This window comes from Mixophyes fleayi, chromosome 6, assembly GCF_038048845.1.
Source record: "Mixophyes fleayi isolate aMixFle1 chromosome 6, aMixFle1.hap1, whole genome shotgun sequence".
Taxonomy (NCBI): Eukaryota; Metazoa; Chordata; class Amphibia; order Anura; family Limnodynastidae; genus Mixophyes; species Mixophyes fleayi.
The window spans coordinates 35,832,981-35,857,326 of NC_134407.1; the positions used below are offsets into that span (position 1 = coordinate 35,832,981).

The 24,346-nt window shown below is 38.6% G+C and overlaps 1 protein-coding gene across 3 annotated transcripts in view; it reads left to right on the plus strand.

Moving 5' to 3' along the window:
* Positions 1–24,346, plus strand: part of BTRC (beta-transducin repeat containing E3 ubiquitin protein ligase) — a 133,979-nt gene that overhangs the window by 102,077 nt on the left and 7,556 nt on the right. For all 3 annotated transcript variants that reach the window (XM_075216270.1, XM_075216272.1, XM_075216271.1), the window contains 7 exons: positions 1,879–2,065; positions 8,735–8,831; positions 9,252–9,389; positions 9,755–9,873; positions 15,085–15,334; positions 15,634–15,752; positions 21,071–21,181. In XM_075216270.1, the coding sequence (XP_075072371.1) occupies positions 1,879–2,065; positions 8,735–8,831; positions 9,252–9,389; positions 9,755–9,873; positions 15,085–15,334; positions 15,634–15,752; positions 21,071–21,181 (1,021 nt within the window). The remainder of the gene's footprint in view (positions 1–1,878; positions 2,066–8,734; positions 8,832–9,251; positions 9,390–9,754; positions 9,874–15,084; positions 15,335–15,633; positions 15,753–21,070; positions 21,182–24,346) is intronic.

A 24,346-nucleotide genomic window follows, 5' to 3' on the forward strand; every position in this document is an offset into this window, starting at 1 on the left:
TAGTATAAAAGCTCTGTAGTGAGCGGAAGAAAGTTTTATAGCAGCTACTGCTTCTTCCTCCCTTCTGAGGAAGCGCGTAATATACTGATCATGCTACTAAAATGTGACATGCACAGAAATAACCTCCTGCCAGTTTTATGTATTATATTTTTTATACCGCTGATCCGATACACCCCGAGGTTATGAGTGCAACTATCTTGTTTTATGGACCTCTATTCCTTTTGAGACTTGGGTGCAGATTAGGCTTATGTGGGTGGTTAAGGATTTTAATAGCCATGCCCATCTATTCTAAAGAGCGCATAAACCCCCCTTACTGTATGCAAATGTGTAGCTACTGATACAAACAGCAGGCCATCAATCTGGCTTAGACTGCTCAGTTTGTTTTTGAGCCAAATTTTTGTCTATTCATAGCATAAAAACAAATTTTATTTTCACGTGAATGCAGGGCAGGGTTTAGTGCGGCGGCATTTACCATGGGACCAATGTAAGTCTGTTTTTGTTATCAATGAATTTCATCATTTAAGGCTTTTTTTTTTTAATTTTCGAAAAAGCTGCTCTACTACCTATGGAGAGGGGAGAGTGGAACATTATAGATCCACCCAATTCCCAGAGCCCCATGCAGCCATATTTGCCCCTGGGGTCCGTGTTTAGTCTCGTAGCTCTGGGATCCTCTTCCGGCTCTAGGGAAAAGTAAATGTAAGAATCTTAGAAGCCTCTTCCACCTTTTTAGATTTCTATAAGGCGTTATCTCTTGGACAATTTTGTTTAATAAAAATTTTCATCCCATCTTCTCCTTAAAGGGTGCAGAGTCCCAAAACTTAAATGTTCAGCTATGAGCGATGGACTTACAATGCATTGTTCAGTATCACCCAGGCATTCCACTGCAGCTCTGTTAAAAAGCAAAGTATAACTTCCTCACGGTCCTTCCACAAGTTTAGGACATGTCCAAATGTGATAATATACACACAAAACCTGATAACAGTCAACAAGGTAACTGTGATTCACAAGGACTGCAAGTCAAGGTTACCAGTACAACCTGCTGTAGAGCAGTGAAAGAACGCAGTGGACATACACGCCATTGTACATTTCATGTACATTATTTAGCCTAATAATACACAGCCTCCAAAATAATATATAAATATCATCGAGGGGATTTACTTGCTCTTTAATAATGTCACTGATTGCTAAGATAACCCTCTAATATTCCCCATTTAATTGCCATCGACCTGCCCACTATTTTCAGGGTTTTGTTTTTTTTTATTCACGGCCAACCAATCGCTTATTGAAGTTCTAGGAACTTTATCTACACAATATATACACACTAGGATTAGGGTGTCAAGTCCTATCTGACCACACACAGACTTGTAACAAAATTTCATAGCAACCCACACAACCTTGTAGCCTCGCGTAACTGCAGTGTGTAAGAAACTTCTTTTCATTTCCATTGTTAAAGGCAAGATTATTGTACATTGTGATCAGTGAGCGAATGGCTTCCATTGTTCTGAAGACCATGTGGACAGGCCCATAGAAATAAAATGAACTGGGCTGTGGCTGCTACAGTTAGGTGCAGTAACAACCATTAATGCACAGCTGGATAAATCCCAGTAGCCGGCTAGAAAATATCCTTAAACAATTATAGGTGGTGTCTAACTTGTGGGAGTCATTTTAGTGATGTCAATTAATGTGCATTGTTCTGGATCCTTAAAAGATCCTACTGGCTCCAAGGACAGCATGACGGACTGTTGAATTTATATATCATTTTTATATAATTCATTATGCCCATCAGATACTGATATCTATAATCATATGAGTTGGGAATATATGGACAGCCAACATTATTGTCATGGCTTATTTTGCTGTGGTTTTCTTCTCTCCCAGCTCGTGGATTGGATCACATAGCCGAAAATATCCTGTCCTACCTGGACTCCAGGTCGCTGTGCTCCGCAGAGCTGGTGTGCAAGGAGTGGTACCGAGTGACATCCGATGGTATGTTGTGGAAGAAACTCATAGAGAGAATGGTGAGAACAGACTCCTTGTGGAGAGGACTAGCAGAGAGGAGAGGATGGTAAGCATGGGCTCAGGCATGGAATATGAGAATCCAGTAGAGTAAATGACCGACATGTTTGACCTTAGTTAAGTGTTGTAATGAGTGGACTGCAGCCTTTCATCCCTCCTTTGTGGTGCTCAGCCTGTATTGTTCTTATACCTGATGGTCTTATTATGAGAGAGCAGAATTTATTATAGCTAATGGTGCACCATGGCCAAGGGCTAATTGGAGAATCTGAGCTGTCTTGTGACGGATCGGATTTATTTTAGCTGTAAATAGCTTGGGATATTTGAGTTAAAATAACCATCTCCCTGCGACTGCTGTCTTTAGTGTACAGTAGTTAGTACATACAAGCACAATGATAGAAAATATATATAGTAAGGAATATAGATTGTGAGCTTCACTGGGGCAGGCACTGTTGTGAACGGCTATATAGTCTAGGTACAATGCTGTGTAATATATAGGCGCTAAAAAAAATATATTTCTCCATGGTATTTACTGGATTTATGGGTTGAACAAGGTTAAAGTGAATCTGTTGCCTAAAATCAGTGAAGGCAGCCATTGTATGGGTTTACTCAATATGCATGAGAATCTGGCCTAACAATTATTATTTATTTCTACCCAGCAGAGGTAAGTAAATGTCACTTGTTGCTAATAATATGTCTGCCCCCTCTCTCTGTGATTTAGTTACAAGGGCACTTTAATACAACATGTCAGCATTTGCCACAAATCTATTCCCTGCGTACACAATGAGCCATGTTTTTAAACAAAAAGTTTGGGGTATAATCTTTGTACTAATTGACCCTGAAAGTCTTGTAAAGGCGAACAGTTGACATGAGTATAATGGGCATTGTTGCAGTGCAATAGGTAGTTTTAGCTATTGTAGTAGTAATAATAATAATAATGAGATTGCTACACTACATGTCCAAAAGTATGTGGTCACCGGAGCATAACATCTGAATGTGCTTGTTCAACATCCCATTCCAAAACCAAAACAGCCTCCACTCTTGTGGATGGCTTTCCACTAGATTTTGGAACATGGCTGCAGGAATTGACATCCATTCAGTCACAAGAGCATTAGCAAGGGTAGGCACTGATGTTGGGCGACAAACCATGGCTGGCAGTCGACGTCCCAATTCTTCCAAAAAGAAGTACAAGAGGTTTATTCACTGTGGCTGCTTGTTGATGGCGTAACATTATTTTTTTTTAAATGGCAATTTTATTAAAGACAAAGCCCATCAGGTTTTGTCTTTAAAAAAACAACACTGTTTTACGAAAATGACAGCAAACCGCCAAGAATCGGTCGGCCATATATACACCCCCATGTGTGGATAAGTGCAACTTTTGTATTTTTCTTCAGATTACCCAATCATATATTTTTATATATATTTTTTTGACTGAAGTTAACCTTTAACATGAATGGATTGTTGTAAACCCTTTTAATCTGAAATAAATAAGTGTGGATGGAATATAAAGTTATTTTCTTGCACTGCATTGATATATATGATGTTGTAATGTAATCTTTTGGCCTTGTTTGTGTTGCTAGTTCCTGTATACTATAAGTCAACTTAATAAATGCATTGCCTGGCACAAGAATCCTAATGTCCTTCAGGAGTATTAACATGTTATTTTAGAATGGAGGATAAGCGTTCCTGAATCTGCCAGTGTTAAACTGTTTCCTCTCTGTCTTATGAGTCCATCGAGCCCTATTACCTGTCTCCTGGAACCACAAAGCAGTCAGGTTTTTAGAATAGCCTCTGTAAATATGAATGAGAACATTTGCATTGAGCCATCTTTTGTAGTGTTCTAACGCAATCATCTTTCCAATTTTTCATGCAAGAGCCACTTCAGGAAAAGGAGCGTAAAATGTTAGCCGTACTCAACTGTAATACAGCTATTTTTAACTCTAATCTTGTAATGTTACCAAGTGATGTCTCCTTCAAAACTAAATATTATGAGTAGAATTTCTGAACATCTAAAAAAAAAAATGACTGTTCCGTGACATTCCTACGATTCCAACTTTTAAATTTTATATATTTTTTTTTTTCTATGTCTGTTGCAAGGACAACTGCAACTGGAACTGTCCTGCTACTGTTTTATAGACCTGTTTGCTGTATAGTTCTTTTAGAGAGGATTAATTTCCTGCTATGTGCTGGACATCGCAGCTTTCTCCAGCTGTGCTTATTTCTGGGTTCTAAGGTACTCAAATATTGTGCAGTCTTTGCGTTGATGTAGCTTTACAGATTTTTTTCTTCACACCCCAGAGTACCTCCTCAATCGTTTTGGTGGCACTCAATGGGGAATTCAATCCCTGAGTCTTAAATGAAAGCAGCAAATCCTTATCACCTATGGCGTTTGAACGACTGACCTTGCATCATTTAAGTTGGGTACACACTACAGAAAATTCTCCCGATGCGATATAGTTAATGATTTTACCAACGACTGAAAGATCCAGTCAGCATGCCGATGCATGTATAGTGTGTACACATGAATTACAAGCTTTATCTTCAGATCTGTGCTCTCAGCCAATGGTTATGACAGAGGAAGAAGATAGTGACTCTGCACACTCCATAGATATCTGGCTACACTGCTGATTGTGAGTGGATACACACTGCAGGATTGAAACAACATCGTTCCATCGATATTTTTAGTCCGGTTATAAACTCAAATTAAACGATATGCTGAGCTTTGGAATGATAAAATATGATCGTTGGAGTGTACATACTAATGCGATATTAGTCCTTTATTGTGTGATTGGCACAATAATCGGGTGAAAAACCTGTAGTGTGTACCCAGCCTGTCTTGACTTCATACTCCAGAGGAGAAAAGTTTTACTAACTGAATTATTATTAATAGATTAATTACATACAAACCAAAACTGCTTACATGGACACTAAAACAAATTCTCTAATTTTGTGCAGATTTTCTTTTTTAAATGTCATTTTAGGATGGCATAAAATAAAACTATTAATTAAAAACACATCTAATATATATAAGCCTAGCGGCGTGTGTTTGTGTGTGTGTAAAAAAACTATTTTCTCAGAAAGGGCTCATCCAATTGACCTGAAATTTGGTATACTGACATTATTTGACAAAAAAATTATAATGGTGAAGTCAGTTAACTTCAATCATCCCCCCTTCCCCCCGTGGGAGGGGTAGTAAAGGCTAAATTTACGAGTTGAGGGCTCAAACTCTGGACCGTGTGGGTATTTATTTACCAGAGCCTGTGTTTGGTCATGGACAATTGTATGTCGCATTTTCACGAGTACAGAGAAGCAGTGATGTGAAAGTACAGGTTATGAATACTGCCCTTCAAGGAAGACTGATTGAACACAGCTATAAGGTGTTTAGCAGAAACGTTGTGTATCGAGAGGTTTTGAGAACAGTAAGACGATGGAGATTAAGGATGTGGCGATGAAGATGAAGGATGAGGTGATGGAGAAGAATGATGAGGTGGTGACATGTGGACAAAACCACGTTAAAAAAGGGCGCTTACGTCGGGAAGTAACGCTCTTCCCCTGAGGAGGCCTGGCCTAGCCCCAAATGCATGACAAGAACCTTTTTAACACCTTAAGTAGCTTGATTTGACTAGAATGCATGAGTATCATGCATGGGTTAACTTGTCTTAAATAAAAGGGCAGTCGAAGCTCAATACGTGAGTGATCACGTCTTGCACATACTGTGCTTTGTACCTCTGTTCTACTTACTGGAATGTGCTGTTACATCAGCGATCATTCAGCCACTAGTGATGCAAGATAGATATAAGGACACTTTATTGTAAAGTCGTCACTGTATCCCTGTGGCCCTCACATGTGCTGAACAGTCAGTCTCTCTCTTTTGTAGCAAGATATTTTAATTTCACAGCTAAAGCTTTACGCTAGCCTAGATGACATCAGTGGATTTAAACTCTGGATATAGTTTTATTAGCAGTAAATAACATGTAATAATACATGTAAACTCTCACACTTTCTAATGAATATTGTATTTTTCTTTTATACTTGCAAAGATATGGAAGAAGTTGATACATACATACATACATACTCAATCATCAGGGCTTTGGCTCTCTGGAGGTTCAGTTGGCAAGACACAGATTTAGTTGTTTTAATACAAGTAAAGAGATGTTTAAAATGAGTTTACTATATCAACAAAGGCGGTTCTTCAATGTACATTTCCATCAGATATCTGGATATAAAGCTGTAATTTTAATACTTTTACTGGAGTAAATTAAAAACGGCAGCGGAGTAACTGCTAAGATGGCATTTTTAGTGAGTTTTGTGTTTTACATACACTATTTTCTTTATAGATCTGCATATTTTTATTAATAGAATGCATATTCCTTTTTTGTACAGTGTTCTGGCTCTTGTCATCCGCTGTCACCCAGTACATTGTGTCACAACACCGGTCTGAAAGTTTTGCGGTGTTGGGTGATCATATAAAAAGTTTCTGGGAAGTTAAAGGTCTTTTCTATCTTTAAATTACTCTTATTTTTATGTTGTTTTGAAACTTCTACTCACCGTCCCCTGGTCTAGTCAGTCCCTTTATTTTCCTGGCTTCCTTTAGTGATCTTTAGTCTTTTATGACAAATGTCTTTATTTTCCCTGCTCTTGAGATGCGGTGTTGCTCTGCACTGCTTTCTGCATTGGATACAAGCTGCACAAGTAAAATAAAATGGCATTATCATCATTTATTTATATAGCGCCACTAATTCTGCAGCGCTGTACAGAGAACTCATTCACATCAGTCCCTGCCCCATTGGAGCATAGTCTAAATTCCCTAATATAGACACACACTCACACACAGAGACAGACAGACGGAGAGGGAGGCAGGCAGGCGGAGAGGGAGGCAGGCAGACGCAGAGGGAGACACTAGGGTCAATTTTGATAGCAGCCAATTAACCTACCAGTATGTTTTTGGAGTGTGGGAGGAAATCGGAGCACCCGGAGGAAACCCACGCAAACGCAGGGAGAACATACAAACCACACAGATAAGGACATGGTCGGGAATCGAACTCCAGTGCTGCGAGGCAGAAGTGCTAACCACTAGGCCACTGTGCTGCCCATATGATAATATGAAGACATTGCTAAAAAGCAGTAGGCAGCTAGAAAGATAAAGTTTATTTACTTAACAAAAGTTGCAGGAAGACGCTTACAAGCTAAAATAAAAGTTAAGCAAAGTGATGGTGGTAGAACCATTTAAACCTCAAGAAATGTTTCTGTTTTATTGCGCTTAGTATGTGTAATCCAAACGTCTAACAGTAGCTATATGTGATTGCCTTGTCCAGGCTATGAGCACGTTTAGTAGGTTGTGTCTGCTACCACTTTGCCTAGTATCTCTCATATTTTCGATCCTTTCGGCCCGAGCCGCGTCTGTGATGACCTGTCGCAAATATTTTGTATATATAGCTTGCCACAAGTCCATGCCACAAGATATTGTTTTTCGAAAAGATTATCGCACTTCAATAACTTTTACAAAAGAGTTCTAAGAATAAATAAAGGGATTTTAGTGAAGAGAAGGCAAACAATGGATTTGTATCCATTTGTCCCTTAATGTTTATATTAGACAAATTAAAAAGGAGGGTTAAGATTCCAATGACCAAGGGTGAAGTTTTACTAAACTGCCGGTTTGAAAAAGTGGAGATGTTGCCTATGGCAACAAAATCAGATTCTAGCTGTTACTTTGTAGAATGTACTAAATCATAGTCCTATAAATAACTAGAATGTGATTGTTTGATATAGGCAACATCTCCACTTCTTCAAACCCGCAGTTTAGTAGAATTACCCCTAAGTGTTCTATGTTGTTTTAATATAAACCAGTTACCTACAATTTATTAGTTTTAAGCATTGTTTTAATTTACTAAGGGTTGCAAATAACCATTTCCAAACTTAGCAAAGTTATCTTAAAGTTGGTTATTAGCTAGATATTAAACCATAAAGCTCCATGTCTTCTGTTTCTGAATGTCTGGCCCCTGCCATTACCTGTACAATTTACCCTTTTTTGGGGTTTTTTTGTTGAGATTTTCAAAATAACTGATGAGGGTTGTCGGAGTGAGAACAGTGAGCAGGACTAGTAAAGAGCAAAACTGAGTAAATCAGTTGGGTGGTTTCCCAATAAAGAAGCATTTATCAGATGACCCTGTCTAAGCTAGTATATCCCTACTTTATATATTGTAGTGTTCTAACTTTGGATAGTGCCATTCATGTACGTGAATATCCAGACCTATAAACCGTCTGTTACTGTGGCTTTGTGGGTCAAATACAACAAGTTCTTTAAAAATAATTGATGCAAAAAAAGTCATGCAGTTTCTATATCCTATCTGCAGTGATTCCTACGTCCTTTACTACTCCAGCATTTTCTGGTAAGAAGCATATTCTGAAAGCGGCAGGGTTTAAGGAGAAATGCGTCCTGGGCAGCCGCTGCTGCTCATTAACATGGTCGATTAATTGTTTTCAACATCTTTGAACGGAGACCCTCTTCTTTACACTGGGATTTAGTAGGGTTTGGCACCTAGCACTTGGTAAATATTCAGGCCGCATGTCTTGAATCGCAAAATAAGTAACAAAATGCAGCGGTGAGATCACAACCTCTTAAATGACGTCCGATATGATTAATGTTACATGTGCCCAATCTTGCAGTGTACATGTGTGCACACACTGGGAATGTGACTCCTTATTTCTCTTCCCATTTCAGGGGTCAGTATCTGTTTAAAAACAAGCCACCAGATGGAAAGACACCACCCAATTCCTTCTACAGAGCACTTTATCCCAAAATTATCCAAGATATCGAGGTAAGCACGGCTAACAAAATACTATGTTGCAGTTAAAAGAACAGTTACTCGGAAGAACTTGGTTCATCTCAGCTCTTAGTTGGTTTCTGACCCCAAAAGCAAAGTTTTTACCTGATGCCATGGAATATCAGGATTGCTCAAACAAGGAAATGAGTTGATTGAGACTTATAAGGTAACAGGAATGCCATAACAATTATATTCTTTGTTAACTTGTAAAACTAACCGTCCAAAACAATAAAAGCCTAATTAACAAAGTTTATTAACCAATACTTAACAAATAATCAAGTTGATTTTGCAATTTTCAAGTGAAAAGATAAGATATTGATGTATTTCTTCCATGTTATATAAAGCGTTATTACATGTGAGGGTTCTCTTTTTCTTTTTTTTTTCTCCATGTCTCTCTTCCTCCTACAATACCAGACGATAGAGTCTAACTGGCGCTGTGGACGGCACAGCTTACAAAGAATTCACTGTCGGAGCGAAACGAGCAAAGGAGTCTACTGTTTACAGTATGACGACCAGAAGATAGTGAGCGGCCTCAGAGATAACACCATTAAGGTGAATTTTTGGGAAATTGTTTAAGAGATTTTGGTCTGGTTTCCTGATAAAATCCCCAGTTCTCTCATTGATATGATTTATGTGCTTGAGAACTATGGTTCTCAAACTGTTGTCACTCACTCTGAGAACTGAGTGTGTTGCACACAGAAACTTATTTAAAATCATGTGGGGACTGTAAGTAAAGCCCAGGTATCGTACAAATATATGCATCTAGTTACTTATATCTTTGATTGTAGCTTCCTGTGTTCTATACCTTTCCTGTCTGACTCTGAGCCTCTGAAGTCATGATGGAGTCTCAGCTGACTGTAAGAGAACATTCGGTGAGGATGATTCATCTTTTTTTTTTTTTCCCCCCCCAATTCTAGATTTGGGATAAGAATACTTTGGAGTGTAAACGAGTGCTGACCGGTCACACTGGGTCTGTTCTTTGTCTACAGTATGACGAGCGAGTAATCATTACTGGCTCCTCCGACTCCACAGTCAGGTATCTAAATATTACTGAATAAACTAATATTCTCCCTATACACATTCCCTTATGCTTTACATCATTTGCTGTTGCAATGCACTAGCCTGTATGTATGCTTTATGGACTATATTTTGCTTTTGCAGCATATAAAGTGACCGTTTCTGTACAATGTCCACTAACATGAGCTCACTCATTTAAAGGCTCATCAAATTTTAAATCATCATATTCAAAGTGGGTGAAATACATTGTTTAGTGTTATCCTGGCGTTCCACTGCAGGTTTATTCATTTTTTAATGTTTAATAGGTATTGTGTTCCCTCGTCATTACAAGCAGCTGAAAACCTCATTTGAGTATGTGTTTGGTTAGTGTGCACCTAGGCTTAGTGTGCCAGTGAAGCCGGTTGGTCTTCATGCTCTTGGGGTGCCTAATTTTCTGTTTAGAAAAAGAACAAAGCCTTATAGAGTGCAATGGTTTGGATTTACGGGAACAGACTAGAACTGATAAATTGACGAAGTGGGTGGGAGAATTGAAGAAATGGATAATAGTAGTTAATAATAATAATAGATGATAGTTAGCACTGAAAGTATGAGCCTGGCTAATTAGGCCTGAATGAAAGGGATGGATAGTTCATAAAGAATATTAAGTTAAGTTTAATAACTAAGCTTTCGAAACATGGCCGATGCTAAGCCACGGGAATTGTTTTCAGTTTGGTCACCCACATCTACCAAAAGACATCTCGACAAATTAATGGTTAATAAGAATTTCAATTGTTCCTCATGCTTCCCTTATTGAATATGGACAATCTGTTTGGATTAATTGATTTGTATTTGAAGTGTTGTCTGCCCTTCCCCTGGGCAGCGTGGGACCTTTTCAGTAATTAGTCTTTTTACGTTTCTCTCCTTAGCCTTTTACAATCCGTTTACGGAGATGAGAGCCCTAGTAATAAAAAGCAGTAATGTGGAAGAGGCATTGAGAGTCTCCCTGTAGTTTGCAGCGGTTGCATTACTGAACATGCAGCGTGAGACTTTTAATGTTAATAGCTACAATAAACAGATCTAGGAAAGACTTTTTTTTTTTTTTTTGTAGTTGTTTTTAGGGATATTTTAAAGTGAAAGTGACCCCTAAAATAAGGGGGTCATATTAATGTAAACTTAAAAAGGTAACTGCACAAAAGAAAAATCCAATACAATTATAACAATTTATACCTCTTGTTTATAAAGTTTCAGAAAGCTGTTCTTGTCTGCTGGGTCCCAGTTTGTAACTGCTATTCACTATTTCACTATTGACACCATGCTTGTCTGATTGAAAACAGCCAACTATAAGTTGTCAATGCTCCTCCCATTGCCTTTGTCACAGCTACATCACCCATCTAGCTTGGCCACTCTTACTGGCACTTGGTGTTGATATTGGGAATACATTTTAGCACTGTATTTGGGAAAGTAGTGATGTCCACCTCAGTCTGGTCCCACCTCCCGGCTTGCAAAATAAAATGCTGAAGAATGATCTGTAGTATTTTTATTTTATTTTATTTTTTTATTGCTTTCTTAACCTTGCTTTAGAGTTTTTAAAAATTATTGTGAACTCTTCTTTAATGTAATTACTGAGCAATTCGGTTTAGAATGCCTAAGTATTAAAATGCTATGTTCTTTTTCCCTTTTAAGGAACATTAAATTATTTTCCTGAAATCCCAATTAGAAAACATCACATGGTTTAACAATTAATAGATTTGAAAGTGAAAAGTTCTAAAACATATGAACCTTTGCTATTGGTCCATTATTTGTGTAGACAATGTACCTTGTAGTACAGGAAGGTGGTATTCAGGTACTCCACTGCAGATCGATTTCTTTTTAAAATAAGGGAAATGAGTCGACCCTAATTTTCTACCCTTATACCTGGTGTAATATTTAAAAAAAAAAAAAATTATAGAAAAAGCTTATAGGGGTCTGCGTGTTGAGTCAAGTGAATGAACAGGCAGAGATCACATGTGAAAGCTCTTCAGCTATGCTCTAAAGAAACACATCTGTCCGGATATAAAAATAGAGAAATTATTATATAATGGCTATATATGTCCTGTGTTGAATTGAAATTATTCATGGACACTTGGCAGCAAAAGCGCGCTCATATACTCAATCATCTAATAATCTCACTGCATATATGTAAATATATATATATATATATATTAGTTTTTGTTTATATCTTACAGAAATAGTTGGTGGAAACACTAGCTTCCCTTTATTTAGAAACACGTATTATTACACTATAATAGTAGTTGGGTATATAAGCCATATGACACTCAAATAATTTCTAGTTTCAGCACTTTCCTACGGATCTCCAGATCATTAATGTTCTCCTGTCTATCAACTAGCAGCATTACCCATGCAGGTCTACTAAAAGTAACGATGCATTATTTAATGAACCTTTTTACATTATTACCAGGATACCTTTAATATATAAAGGAAAAAAATACTGTTTCAAGGTTGACTGGTCCTACTTTGAGAAATTGATTTATTTGAACGTCCTGCTTGTCCCATTGCTTATTTGTTTCATTGAAATGGTTTTTAAGCCACAAAAGGCTGGATGTTGTGAAATTGTCCGGCTCATTTTGCAGATCATAAAAGGCCAAGAGGAAAAGATAAATTGTTTTTATTTCTTTGTGGTTGACCTTTATTCTACCTTCAAATGTTACCATATATAAGTTTCGGGTGAATACTAGAACATCGTGCACTAGATTTTATTTATCTCCTTCAACTTTTGTTTGGAACTCACTTTGGAAAGTGTTTAAAAAAATAATAATTCACCTGTCGTCCTAGAAATATTGTAGTAACAGTAAGACATTGTACCCACTAATGCAACACCCATAAACAGGGGTGACCTTTTAAACTCAATGGGGCATATTCAATTGTCCGCGGGATTGCTGAAAATCCCACGGTCCGCGCAGGATTACCGTTATTACGGTAATCCTGCGCGGAAAAAACGTTAATACGATAATTGCTGGATTTCAGCGAGCTGAAACCCAGCGAGCGGTTACCGTATAAACAGTAATAGTTTTTCCGCGCTCAAACCCGCGGACAATTGAATACCCCCCATTGTTTCCAATGCCACAGACGTTCATGCATGCGTTTGGGAGTGACACTGGTTTTCAGACCATTTTTCTGCATGCAATGCATACTGAACACACACGGCCAGATTCATAAAGACATGTATCTGTCTATTTTGAGCGTATCATATGAAAAAACATTGCATGCCCAGAGCCAGAAGATACGTGAATGCAGCCCTGTCGGCTGCGTCGTCGAACACAAAGGACACTTACTACAGCCTATGATTTCTGGGAGTGAATGGAACGGGGTGGGGACGTTTTGCCATAGTCAGTGTACAGTAGGGGCGTGCCAAACTCAGGCGAACGCAGCCACCTCTGAATCCAGCTCTAGCCATCTGAAAGTCACTTGATTTTCTGCCGTATCTCTTGCTCTAGCTACAGGGCTAGTCTAAGTCCTGATCAGTAGTGATGAATTTTAATTTATGCTCAGTAGACTTTAACAACATCCTAATAAGTGTATTTCGTGCAAAAATAAATTTTAAAAACGTTACATTAATATTTATTTTTTATTTTTTTTCCCCCTTTTGCATCATTTTGCTAATTTATTATCCACACAGTCATTTGGTATATCCTGCAGAGTCTTTTGTAGCAGAGCACAGCAGACCTGACCCTGATTTCAACAGCACATGTATCTTGAGATCCGTGTCTTGATGAATTCGGGAGCACACAAAACCAAAATACGTGCATTTAATGCTAAACTAGGGTTGCGCTCAGAATGCTTGCCTTGCTGAATCAGGCCTATTGAGATCAATGTGTTGTCTTCCATTGACCTCCCCCAAACACAAGCACCCGTTAAACACCGCATATCAGACGCATTCACATTACGTGCCACTCACTGACTTTTGAGCTTCCTTTATTTAACAACCAGTCTAACCCTAACAGTAACTTGCGTGCAAGGTGCTTAAAATTAACCAGTTTATAAGGTTTGTTCACAGTAAAAGCATACAAATATTGTAAGCTACGTTCTAGGAGTACAGTGTATATACACTTGTAAGCTTTCAAGCAGGGGCCCTCTTACCTCTGTCTCGTTTTACTATCGTTTTGTTCCCAATTGTAAACCACTATGGAATATGCTGACGTTATATAAATAAATAATAATAATCCCTTTAGACTGTACGCTCTAGTGAGCAGGGCCCTTTTCCCTCCTGTTCTCATTACCTTTAAGTTTTGCTCACCAGCTACACTGCGCACCTCCTCCTTGGGCTCTCTGCCCATTGACTCCTCTCCTCCATTGTCCATACTAATGGCACAGGTTTCATCCTGCACTGTATATACCCCTACCACCCCAGTAACTGTGTTGAGAGTTGTATTGTACAGTCTTGTTGTTTTACCTCTGTACGAGGCTGCGTACCTCATGTGGCACCCTATAAATAAATATGAATAATAATTGTTCACTCATATATACTTATCTTTCATCAAGTTCTGATTTGGATATTGAATTGTATCATTAGAGAGATCTCCAGCGCCAATTATAATTTTGCTGTATAGTAACATTATTGTATGTATTTTTCTTTTGAAGTGGAGTACAGACAACAACCCGTATTCGCCTTCCTGTGTGTTGTCACTATGCCTGCCGTACTTTAATGCCTGGGTCGGAAATCATTCTTTGTTTTTTATTCAGTAAGGTTTATCTTGGGAAAGCTGTAATATAATACACTGGCATTTGTTTTGATGAAATGCATTCCGAGCTGTGATGGCTAAGAAATGACTAGTCAGCATTGTAAGCATTAGGCCCCATAAAGATCCGCTTTCTTCTCGAATGTAAAATGTGTATTTCTAGTACATTTAAAATTTGTGACACAAAAGCAATAAGCTGTGCTGTGAATAATCTGTGTGTCTTCATATTTTAAGAAATGTCCACATAGTCAAGTACTTTTCCTATAATATATTATATCTGCTGCATTTTATAAGGCTGCAAAGCCAATATTCATACAGGCCTATGTGTCAGAGTTAAACTGTGTATTATCCCAGGCCTTATGTAAATTGATAAACTGTACATTAGTGAGGTTTCCTACGGTGCTTCATAAAATGAAATATGTAAGAGATCTGAAAGCTGGAGTACAGTTGAAATAAATAATTTGCCATTGGCTTTGTATTTTATCTCCAGTCTGTTGTGGTCTGTCTTATTGCAGGGTTTGGGAGGTAAACACTGGAGAGATGCTAAATACACTGATTCACCACTGCGAGGCTGTGCTGCATTTGCGTTTCAACAATGGGATGATGGTCACCTGTTCCAAAGATCGCTCCATTGCTGTGTGGGACATGGCCTCTGCGACCGATATCACACTACGGAGGGTTCTGGTTGGCCATAGAGCCGCGGTCAATGTGGTGGACTTTGATGATAAGTACATAGTCTCTGCATCTGGGGACAGGACTATAAAGGTACGGGACTATTTTAATTATTTTTATCATCAGAAATACTATATATATATATATATATATATATATATATATATATATATATATATATATTTCAAATAGTTAAGCAACATAGCATAAAAAGCAAAAGGGAAGGTTACACAACATACCATGATTATAAAGGTAAATTTACGTAAAGCAGAAAACCTGTCGGAGCGGTTTCATGCGATGTCAGGGTAGCAGAAATAAAGTTTAATGTATTAGTAGTTGTTACAATTTTATGCTTAGTATATTTACTCCTATGTTTCTGTTTTTAAAACCAGGTGTGGAACACAAGTACATGTGAGTTTGTTCGCACCTTAAATGGTCACAAGCGTGGAATCGCTTGCTTACAGTACCGGGACAGGCTGGTGGTGAGCGGCTCTTCCGATAACACCATCAGGTGATCATTTCTTGAATACTACAATGCTAGTGCTTAGTCTGTGGTCCTGATTCATATGGGTGAAAGCATGGAAACCATTTGGAGAGTTCTGGTAGTCATAGAGATCATTGAAGAAACCACAATGTCTGTTCTCCCCTGTATATAAAGAAGAGGACACAGTAAATGTAGCATTTTGCTTAAAGTGCTCGTTGTTTTTTATGCACAGAAAATGCAGTCTTCTATGTGCGAGTAATGTGAGTTTTGTCTGCACCATAAATGCTGCAGTAAACTAGACCTGAGTCAGGAAGACTGGAAACAATGGAGGTGGGCCATACATGTAAGTGTGGGCCATACATGTAAGTGTGGGCCATACATGTAAGTGTGGGCCATACATGTAAGTGTGGGCCATACATGTAAGTGTGGGCAATCTCATAGGCATCCTGCGTTCATGTGACGTACTCACTGAGTCTATCAATGGTACAATCTCATACTTGTCAGAGTATGGGCAATGTCATCCCTTGGGTGATCCAGCAGATTTACCTAATCCTATGTGATCTGTGCCCTTTCTGTCACCTTCAGCAAGAATTGCCTCAATCTGCCCAGATGGAGCAACATCTTGCATCCCCTCTATCTTAACTTTCTAAGCAATATGGTATAAACCTGTATATATGAATGCATCCATGCAGAAACTGACAGATGGCATCTGTGTGTTTGCAGCTTTGTAAATGACCCTTATTGACTTGTACTATTCAGAACCACAAATACTTTCCTTTTTATGCTAATGATTTGATGGCTTTGTCTAGGGTTTTGGAAGAGGTAAGTTTACGTACCCCTCTTTTTCCCATTATGCTCAGTTTGATTGATAGTCGTGCTTCCCAGCCCATATTTGATTAATTTCCACACACCACTTCTTTGGTCACCCTACCTGGTTTACCTGCCCCTTACTATTATTATGTATATTTCTTACTCCTTTATTCCTGTACTCCTTTCCTCCAGTCCTTATTCAGTTTACACCCATAGCTTTCCTTCTTCTTAAATTATATCTCTGATGCTATTGCGTAAACAAAATTACTTTGTCCTTTTGAGGGTCTTCTCACAGCATAATGATCATTTCTTTTATTTATCTTCGTAAAACTGTGGTTGGAAAGAGCTGAAGGTACCCACTGATACCTAATGTTCTATTCTGCACATATCTCACACAGGAAGAGCTACTAACGTGACCATATTTCATCTTTTTATATTTTAACTTCTGTCGTTCTTAGATAATCCCTCTTCCTGGAAATAGTATCCGTTCCTGACCATTCTACATAACTTACATCACCGATGCCATTGCATTATGGAGCTCTTTAAATTTATTTCTCTGCTTCTTATTTAAAAAAAATTATTGCACTGTTACTCTGGGATAATATAAATATCTATATCCCAGGTTTGTGTACAGAACAATGCGTAGTTTCATAAAATAAATTCTTGGCACCACATGATGATACAGATTCTAGGGGGGAGACAGCCCACAGGCATCTCCTTCATATAGATGCTTGTGGACATGATGGGGAATAAAGGTGGGTGAATAGTCAGGATGGAATAAGACACTGTTGTGCTGTTTACTCCTAGCTGGAGGCCAAATCAGATTGGTATGTAGACTGTGCTAAACTCACTTGGTTAGCATTGATGCCTCGCAGCACTGGGGCCGTGACCACGACATGATCTCTATAGAGTTTGTGGGCCTAATTTCATTGAGGAGCATTAAAGCCGAAGCATTCTGTATTTTGCATAAAATCACTCTGCGCATGCCCAGAACTAGAGCAGTGAATCCAGAAGTCATCTTCGCGCACAATGAATTCTTACTACATCCTATGATTTCAGGGGCTGAACAGGGAGGGGGATGGGCGTAGGCACATAGTCAGTGTACAGTAAGGGTGTCGAGCTCAAGCGCATGCAGCAGCGTCCGATTCAAGCTTTGGGCATCTAAAAGATAAATGTTTTACAGTGGTATCATTTGCACCAGCTACAGGTCTATTGTAAGTACAGAGTGATGACTGCTGTGTATGCATGCTACAGCATGTGTTTGCAATCAGGAACAACTGTAAAAAGGAATTTTATGTTCAGTAGACATTAATAACCTCTTAATGTATGTTATGGAAACAACAAGCTTTTTAATGTTTTGGCTTTAATGGCTATTTTATGACAGTCATTAAATAGTTTTTTGGTTTTTTTTCTTCTGTGCATTCTTGTGCCTTTTATCCTCCACATATGTATTGGACGTATCCTGCAGTGTACTCTGTTGTAGCAGAGCGGACCTAGACCCGTATTCAACAACATATGTGTCTTTACATCCGCTCCTTGTTGAATACGGACGTACGTATGCCCGATGTACATGTGTTTAAAAAGGAAACTGACATTACGTTTACTTTTGCTTTCCTTGATGAATCAGGTCTTGTATGATGTTCCTTTGTTTGTATGGGTTTCATTCAGGGGATCTAGTTTCCTCCCATAGTGTAAAAGTCAGTTATATAACATGAACATATTTTCAACACTGTATGATCAGAGAATATCCATTCACACCAGTTCCTTAACTATTGGAGCTTGTGCACTAATTTAACTACCGCAGAAATACAAATGTGCCTAGATACTGTAAATCAAATTATTTTGTAACCCATTAACCAATCCATTTTTGGACTGAGAAGGGACCTGAGACACCTGGAAGGGAACTCGCATGAACAAACAAACTTCATGTAGAGGTAATGATACATAGACTATTTTGCATAGCCCCATATAGTTCTCTCTACTAGCACACTGATTTTGTTTCCGGGGTTTTTAATCCCATGTTGCTGAAGAATAAAGATTTTATATCCTACTTTTGTCAACCATGGGAGTTATATCCAATTATTAATAACACAGCAGGAACAAAGTTTGAGTCTTTACTGGGAAGCAGCCAATACATTTCTTAAGGGAGCCGTTATTTCATACTCAATATCTAAGCAAAGAGAAACTACACAGTCCATAATGAACAGTGAGGCCGTTGACTGTGCTGGATAATGAATGTGAAATTCTGCATGGATATCCAGTGCTAAATAACATTATAGAAATAAACAACTTTGTAATAGCTTCAAATAAACCGTGCGTTTTATGTAAGCATGTATTTCTGCTTAGAGCACCGTTGGTTTACAGAGGAACTCTCAGAATTCAGACAACATATAAATGATCCGTTCCTACTCCTGAATAATGGAACATTTCAGGATGGGAGCTGTGTTCTCCTTATGATGGCCACAACCTAAAGAATGGCATAGGCTAAAAAAAAAAAAAAAAGGGGGGGGGGGACAGTTATTTATTTATAGTGTAATTTGAATGAGGCACGCTGGCAGTGGTTAGCATTTTTGCTTTGCAGCGCTGGAGTGATGGGTTCAATTCAAAGTAGGGTCCTATCTGTGTGGCGTTTGTATGTTCTTCCCGTGTTTGCGTGGGTTTCCTCCGGGTGCTCCGGATTCCTTCCACACTCCAAAGACACACTGGTAGGTTAATTAGCTTCTGACAAAATATATGTATGTAAATTTAGATTGTAAGCTCCAATGGAGCAGGGATTGATGTAAATGACAACGTGTGTGTGTGATCGGAGCAGAACTGCGTAATATGACTGGCATTATGTAATAATAATGATGATCTAATCCTGTAAGTGCAGTTATTTTACCTTGTGATTTTAAAAATTTTGAACACACTTGATCTATAGAAATTGTTTTCATTTTCAGCCTGTGCGTATGCATATATTTAGCTTTATAAATAATGGTAAGAGTATTTCCTCACCTTTGCAATGATACCAGCCCTATTGTATTTAGACTTTACCTTTGGGCTCTTTATTCCCAAATCCTTCACTATAGGTGAAAGGTTTCTTTTGCTACTTGTCCCCCCTTGGCCTTTATCCTTTCTTGTTTCTCCCCTCTCCCACCTCCCCCTTTCCATTGGTTTAAAATAAAAACCTAAGCATCTGATTCTTCTTTTTTTTTGTTTTTTTTTTGTTTACAGTTTGTCGTATATGTAGAATATTTGTGCAGAACGCAGTACTTTTGTATTTTTCTTTTATGTTTTCTCCTTTGTTTATAACATCCCCTGCATTGGGTGTCCATTTGTTGATTCTTATGTTTAATATATATCTGCATTATGAGATGCTCCTAATAAAATGTTGTTTAAAAAAGAAAATAAGGATCTACCTTTTAAACAAATGAACACTAAAAAGGCATTCACCAGTCCTCCCTGTGGGAGACTATAAGAATAGAAGAGTTGGTCGTATATACAAGTGAAAACGGATGAGCATAAATTTGTTACAGGCAAATAAAAGGTTGCATTAGTTTAGATGGTCACAGCAAAAGACAGAACTAGTGATGATGATGATGATAGGTCCAGGTTCTATACTTGAGGGACAATGGCTTAATAAAGTAGTAAGAGTTTTCACCCCAGAGAAAATAAAGCAGCTGGAGGGCAACTATAGAATTGTTTTACTTCTCTTTACCCACAAGGTTCTCCCCAGATTTGTAAGCCAGGTATAATTTACATTTGGTGTTGACCTAGGTCAGCATGAGTGACTGGACAGTTTAGCACAACCATTAATTTAGGAAGCAAACACCCTCCTACATGGTAAATATGGCTGGTTGGTTGTCTAGCACCAGCGAAGCAGATAGAAGCCATTAACGTTTAAATATCTTGTGTGCTTTTCTGGACCTCTGAAGCCATGATAGTTGGTACATCTATATGCCATGTCATGTACCATAATGTTTTATTTTACTTTTCCCTCTGAGAGAGGTAGTTTTATTTCAGGCATATGTGACTACTGTAATTTATTTATACTACAGTGTTGGTACTAGAAGTACAAAACAGCACGGATAAAGAGAAGGAGTTATATGGTGAGGAAATATCAATCCTATCCCCCTGCACTGGCTCCAAATCCAGAATTACAATACATTTTAAATTCATCTGTATAGTGTTTACACAGCCAGTAGTTGGCATACCTCTCGGACCACATAAACCCAACTAACCACCAACACCACTGAGGTCAAGAACATTTGCTCCAGAGTTCCTTTTTTCAACCACAGAATGATTTCACACAGTGCATTCTCAGCAGTATACATTAAATTTGGAATAATCCTCAAGATCTTCCCCCTCTTTACACAATAATTTCAAAACATTTTAAAAACTTCTAATTTATTCATTGAATCCTTTAACACATCTAGTCACAAGTGTTTATGTTCCATATGGGTAGTTAGCACACTTCTTAATTTCATTAAATGAAGTGCAGAGGTTAACATGTTTTGGGTTTTTTTTTTTATAGAGGTTTTTTTCCTTTATTTCAGGTTGTGGGATATCGAATGTGGAGCTTGTTTGCGGGTTCTAGAAGGGCATGAAGAGCTGGTACGATGCATTCGCTTTGACAACAAGAGGATAGTCAGTGGAGCTTATGATGGGTAAGTTATCCTTACATTTCTGTAAATAAGAAGAATGCCGTTCAGCCAGAGCTCCTCCATGTCCATTTGGTATCATTTGAAAGGTTGCGCCTACATCCAGCTATGCTCACTATTTCAGAATACATTTTCTTAAAGCCAATGACATTAAGGGAGGAGGTGGCTATTTGTAGGGGTTCTTCTTTATAGCCCACCCATAAAAACTTGTTGAGATTGCGCAGAATGTTCCCATGGGTCACTGTGTGTACACAACACTTTAGTTGCTTTGTTTCATTTTAGCATTATGCTCACGTCTGAGTGATGAAATTCTAATGGGGGTATTACTGTGGCTGTGGGGGCCCTTATCTAGAAGATGTCTATAGGCGTGTTCTTTATGTGCTGAAATATAAATCTAGCCCTTGGCTAAAGACGTTTGGCCCAGTTAAATCGCTTAGCTGGTGACGTAATGTTTTGTTTAAGAATTAAAACTGTTTTTGTAGGTAATTTGTAATCGGAGAAACACTGAAGTTTAATATATATTTTCTTTCTACGAAGTTGGAATACAAAGATATGTGGTGTCTTTATCAGATGCCATTAAATGCTCCATTAATTAACTTCACCTGTACTCCTGCCATTTGTCTTGGTTAATTTTAGAAATGCGTGGCAAAATATTCTTATTTTTCATTCGGTTGTAACGAAGCTGCAGTATGTTTCATTAGTCAGAGCATTTATCAAAATATATTCCTGATCTGTTCACCGCGGGGCCTCATTATTAAAGGCCTTGCTCTAATTAGCATCCGTTAGCTGACAGCAGCTCTCACTCATGTTTCGTCACATGGCTCTGACTACACACCGCTGCTCGTTTCTCACTTTCACATGTTACAAAGTTCTGCTATTGTACATATACTGAGGACTTGTGCTTTCTCCAGAGACAGCCTAGACACGAAAGATCAAGTCCAGGAAGTCAGCCATGTACATGCAGGTCATCAACATCACATTTCAGCAGTGTAACTAGAGGATTAAACGTTAAACATTTTTTACACTCATTTTGCTTTTAAAATGTCTCCTAAATATGTCTGGCAGGGCTTATTTTGTGGGGGAGGGGGAGGTGGAACAGCCCTAGGTGTGGTCTAGTGAAGGTAAAATATGCTTGCGCACAAAAATATAAAATTTCCAGTTATTGTACCAGTTTTGTGTAGAAGGCTGCTTCCTGTGACAAGCTCCATGAGCAAGGCATTGTTCACCAGAGGTCATAGCTTCAGTGGCTGTCTGATCCCTCCCTCACTGAGGCCTTGAGTGGCATTGTTGGTATACAGACAGATGCATATTCTATAGATAGACCTCGCTGTAAAACTTGTATGCTGACATCAAGATAAAGAAGCTGTCCTCTCACTATGTTAGCTGTTAGCTCATAGTGATAGGGTACCTTCAGTTAGTGGCCCAAAAAAATTAAATCACCACTATAAAGTCACTTTATTGGGCCACCACGTGTGGCTAGTGCGCCCTGCATGAGATGGGGTATTTAGTTAATCAATGTCTAGAACTGTTCTGAAAACTTAACAGACACCTGTTTATGTTGTCTCGGTCATCTTTCCAGAGTATACCTTAAATGTGTGACTTGGTGCACATCTGGTGATTGAGAAGGCCGTTACATATGGGTAACATCAGTGCCATGCCCATCAAACCATTGGGCAACCATGCACTGTGCATGGTGGCATCATCACTTTGGGGGACATCCCTTCCAGCAGGAAATAGATGCTGCAATATAGGGTGAGGTTGATCACCCAGTTACCATTAAGTAGTGATTAACATTGAACCTGCTTTTTAAGAGAATAACTGCATCCAAACCATGCCAAGAAAATGTGCCCTGCAACATTATGGACCTACCTGAAAGCTCTCACTGTTGTAAGCAAGCACTCAGGGCTGTTGTTTAAAATGGTGCCACATGTGCACTTGTCCATTTGTTGAGAACATGGTGAAGGATGATTCATCTCGCCATAGCACCTTCCTCCACTGCCTGATAACCGATGGTCAAAGTGGAAATTTAGAAGTGGCGGTACGGAAAAGGTAAGTGAGTGGAAGTCGATAGCTTTACAATCAAAGCAGTAGGAGAAGTGGCGTTATGACATGCCACCATATATCGGCCCAATTCGGCCACTGTTGATGATCCAGTGCCTGTACTCATCGCACCACTGAACTCACAAATGTGCATTGCCAGGTTGGATATCACAGTTCTGAAGTATGTTCTTCAGTCCACTGTTGTTCTATCTCTGTATTTATAGCTCCAATAGTCTTGATAATGTGCTTTTGATCATCGTTGTACCTACCAAATTGTACTTTTGCTCCCTAAAACTTTCATTGTGTAAAATGAGCACTTTTTCACACGCTTCCAGCCCGCTGCCTCTCTTTACCTATCACACAGGTTATAGACCTACTGAATTGCCCCAAACAGCGCTCACACACTTCAGGTTTGCCACCACCTATTGAATACAGGCAATAGGATCCCGATATACTGGCCCACAATGCTTCTAGCTATCCACAGGCTAGCAAGACTCACACCAGCAAGCAAAGGGTTAACTCTTCACACCTCAAGACTGTTACACAAATGTAAATGCACACAGTTTGTTAATCAAATGTATCAACGAATCACACATTGGTGTTCAAAGGGTTAACTTGGCTGAGCTATATTCTTAACAGGCTAATGAATTTGTTAGAGTATCAAGGACACAACTTATTAAATTATAGATTTAATATGCAAAAGTACAGGGCATACAGATATAAAAAATGAGCAAATATATAATTGACATAACAAGCAAAACAGTTTAAAATAGAAGGGGTTACATTCAGAGTAGCACTTACGTGAAATGCCTTTTCTGGCCAAGGGACATTGGCTTGAAAGATGGACAGCTTATCAAGGTGAATTGATTAACCAAAAAGTCTGACAATCTGCTGTAACTGGTTTCAGCTTTTTAAAGACACTTCCACACCTCTTCCTAACCCCGGGGGGTTGTGGCCTGTGAGACTCTTTCAATCACCATTTGTATGTTGTCTCATTTACTACTCAATTCTACTATGTGACCTAACTTTTCTGTGGAGCGTCACACAGACCCAATTTTATTATTAATAAATGCCTTATGACTTTGTCAAAATTTCATCATGTTTGGTATCAAAGATGGACAATGTTATATA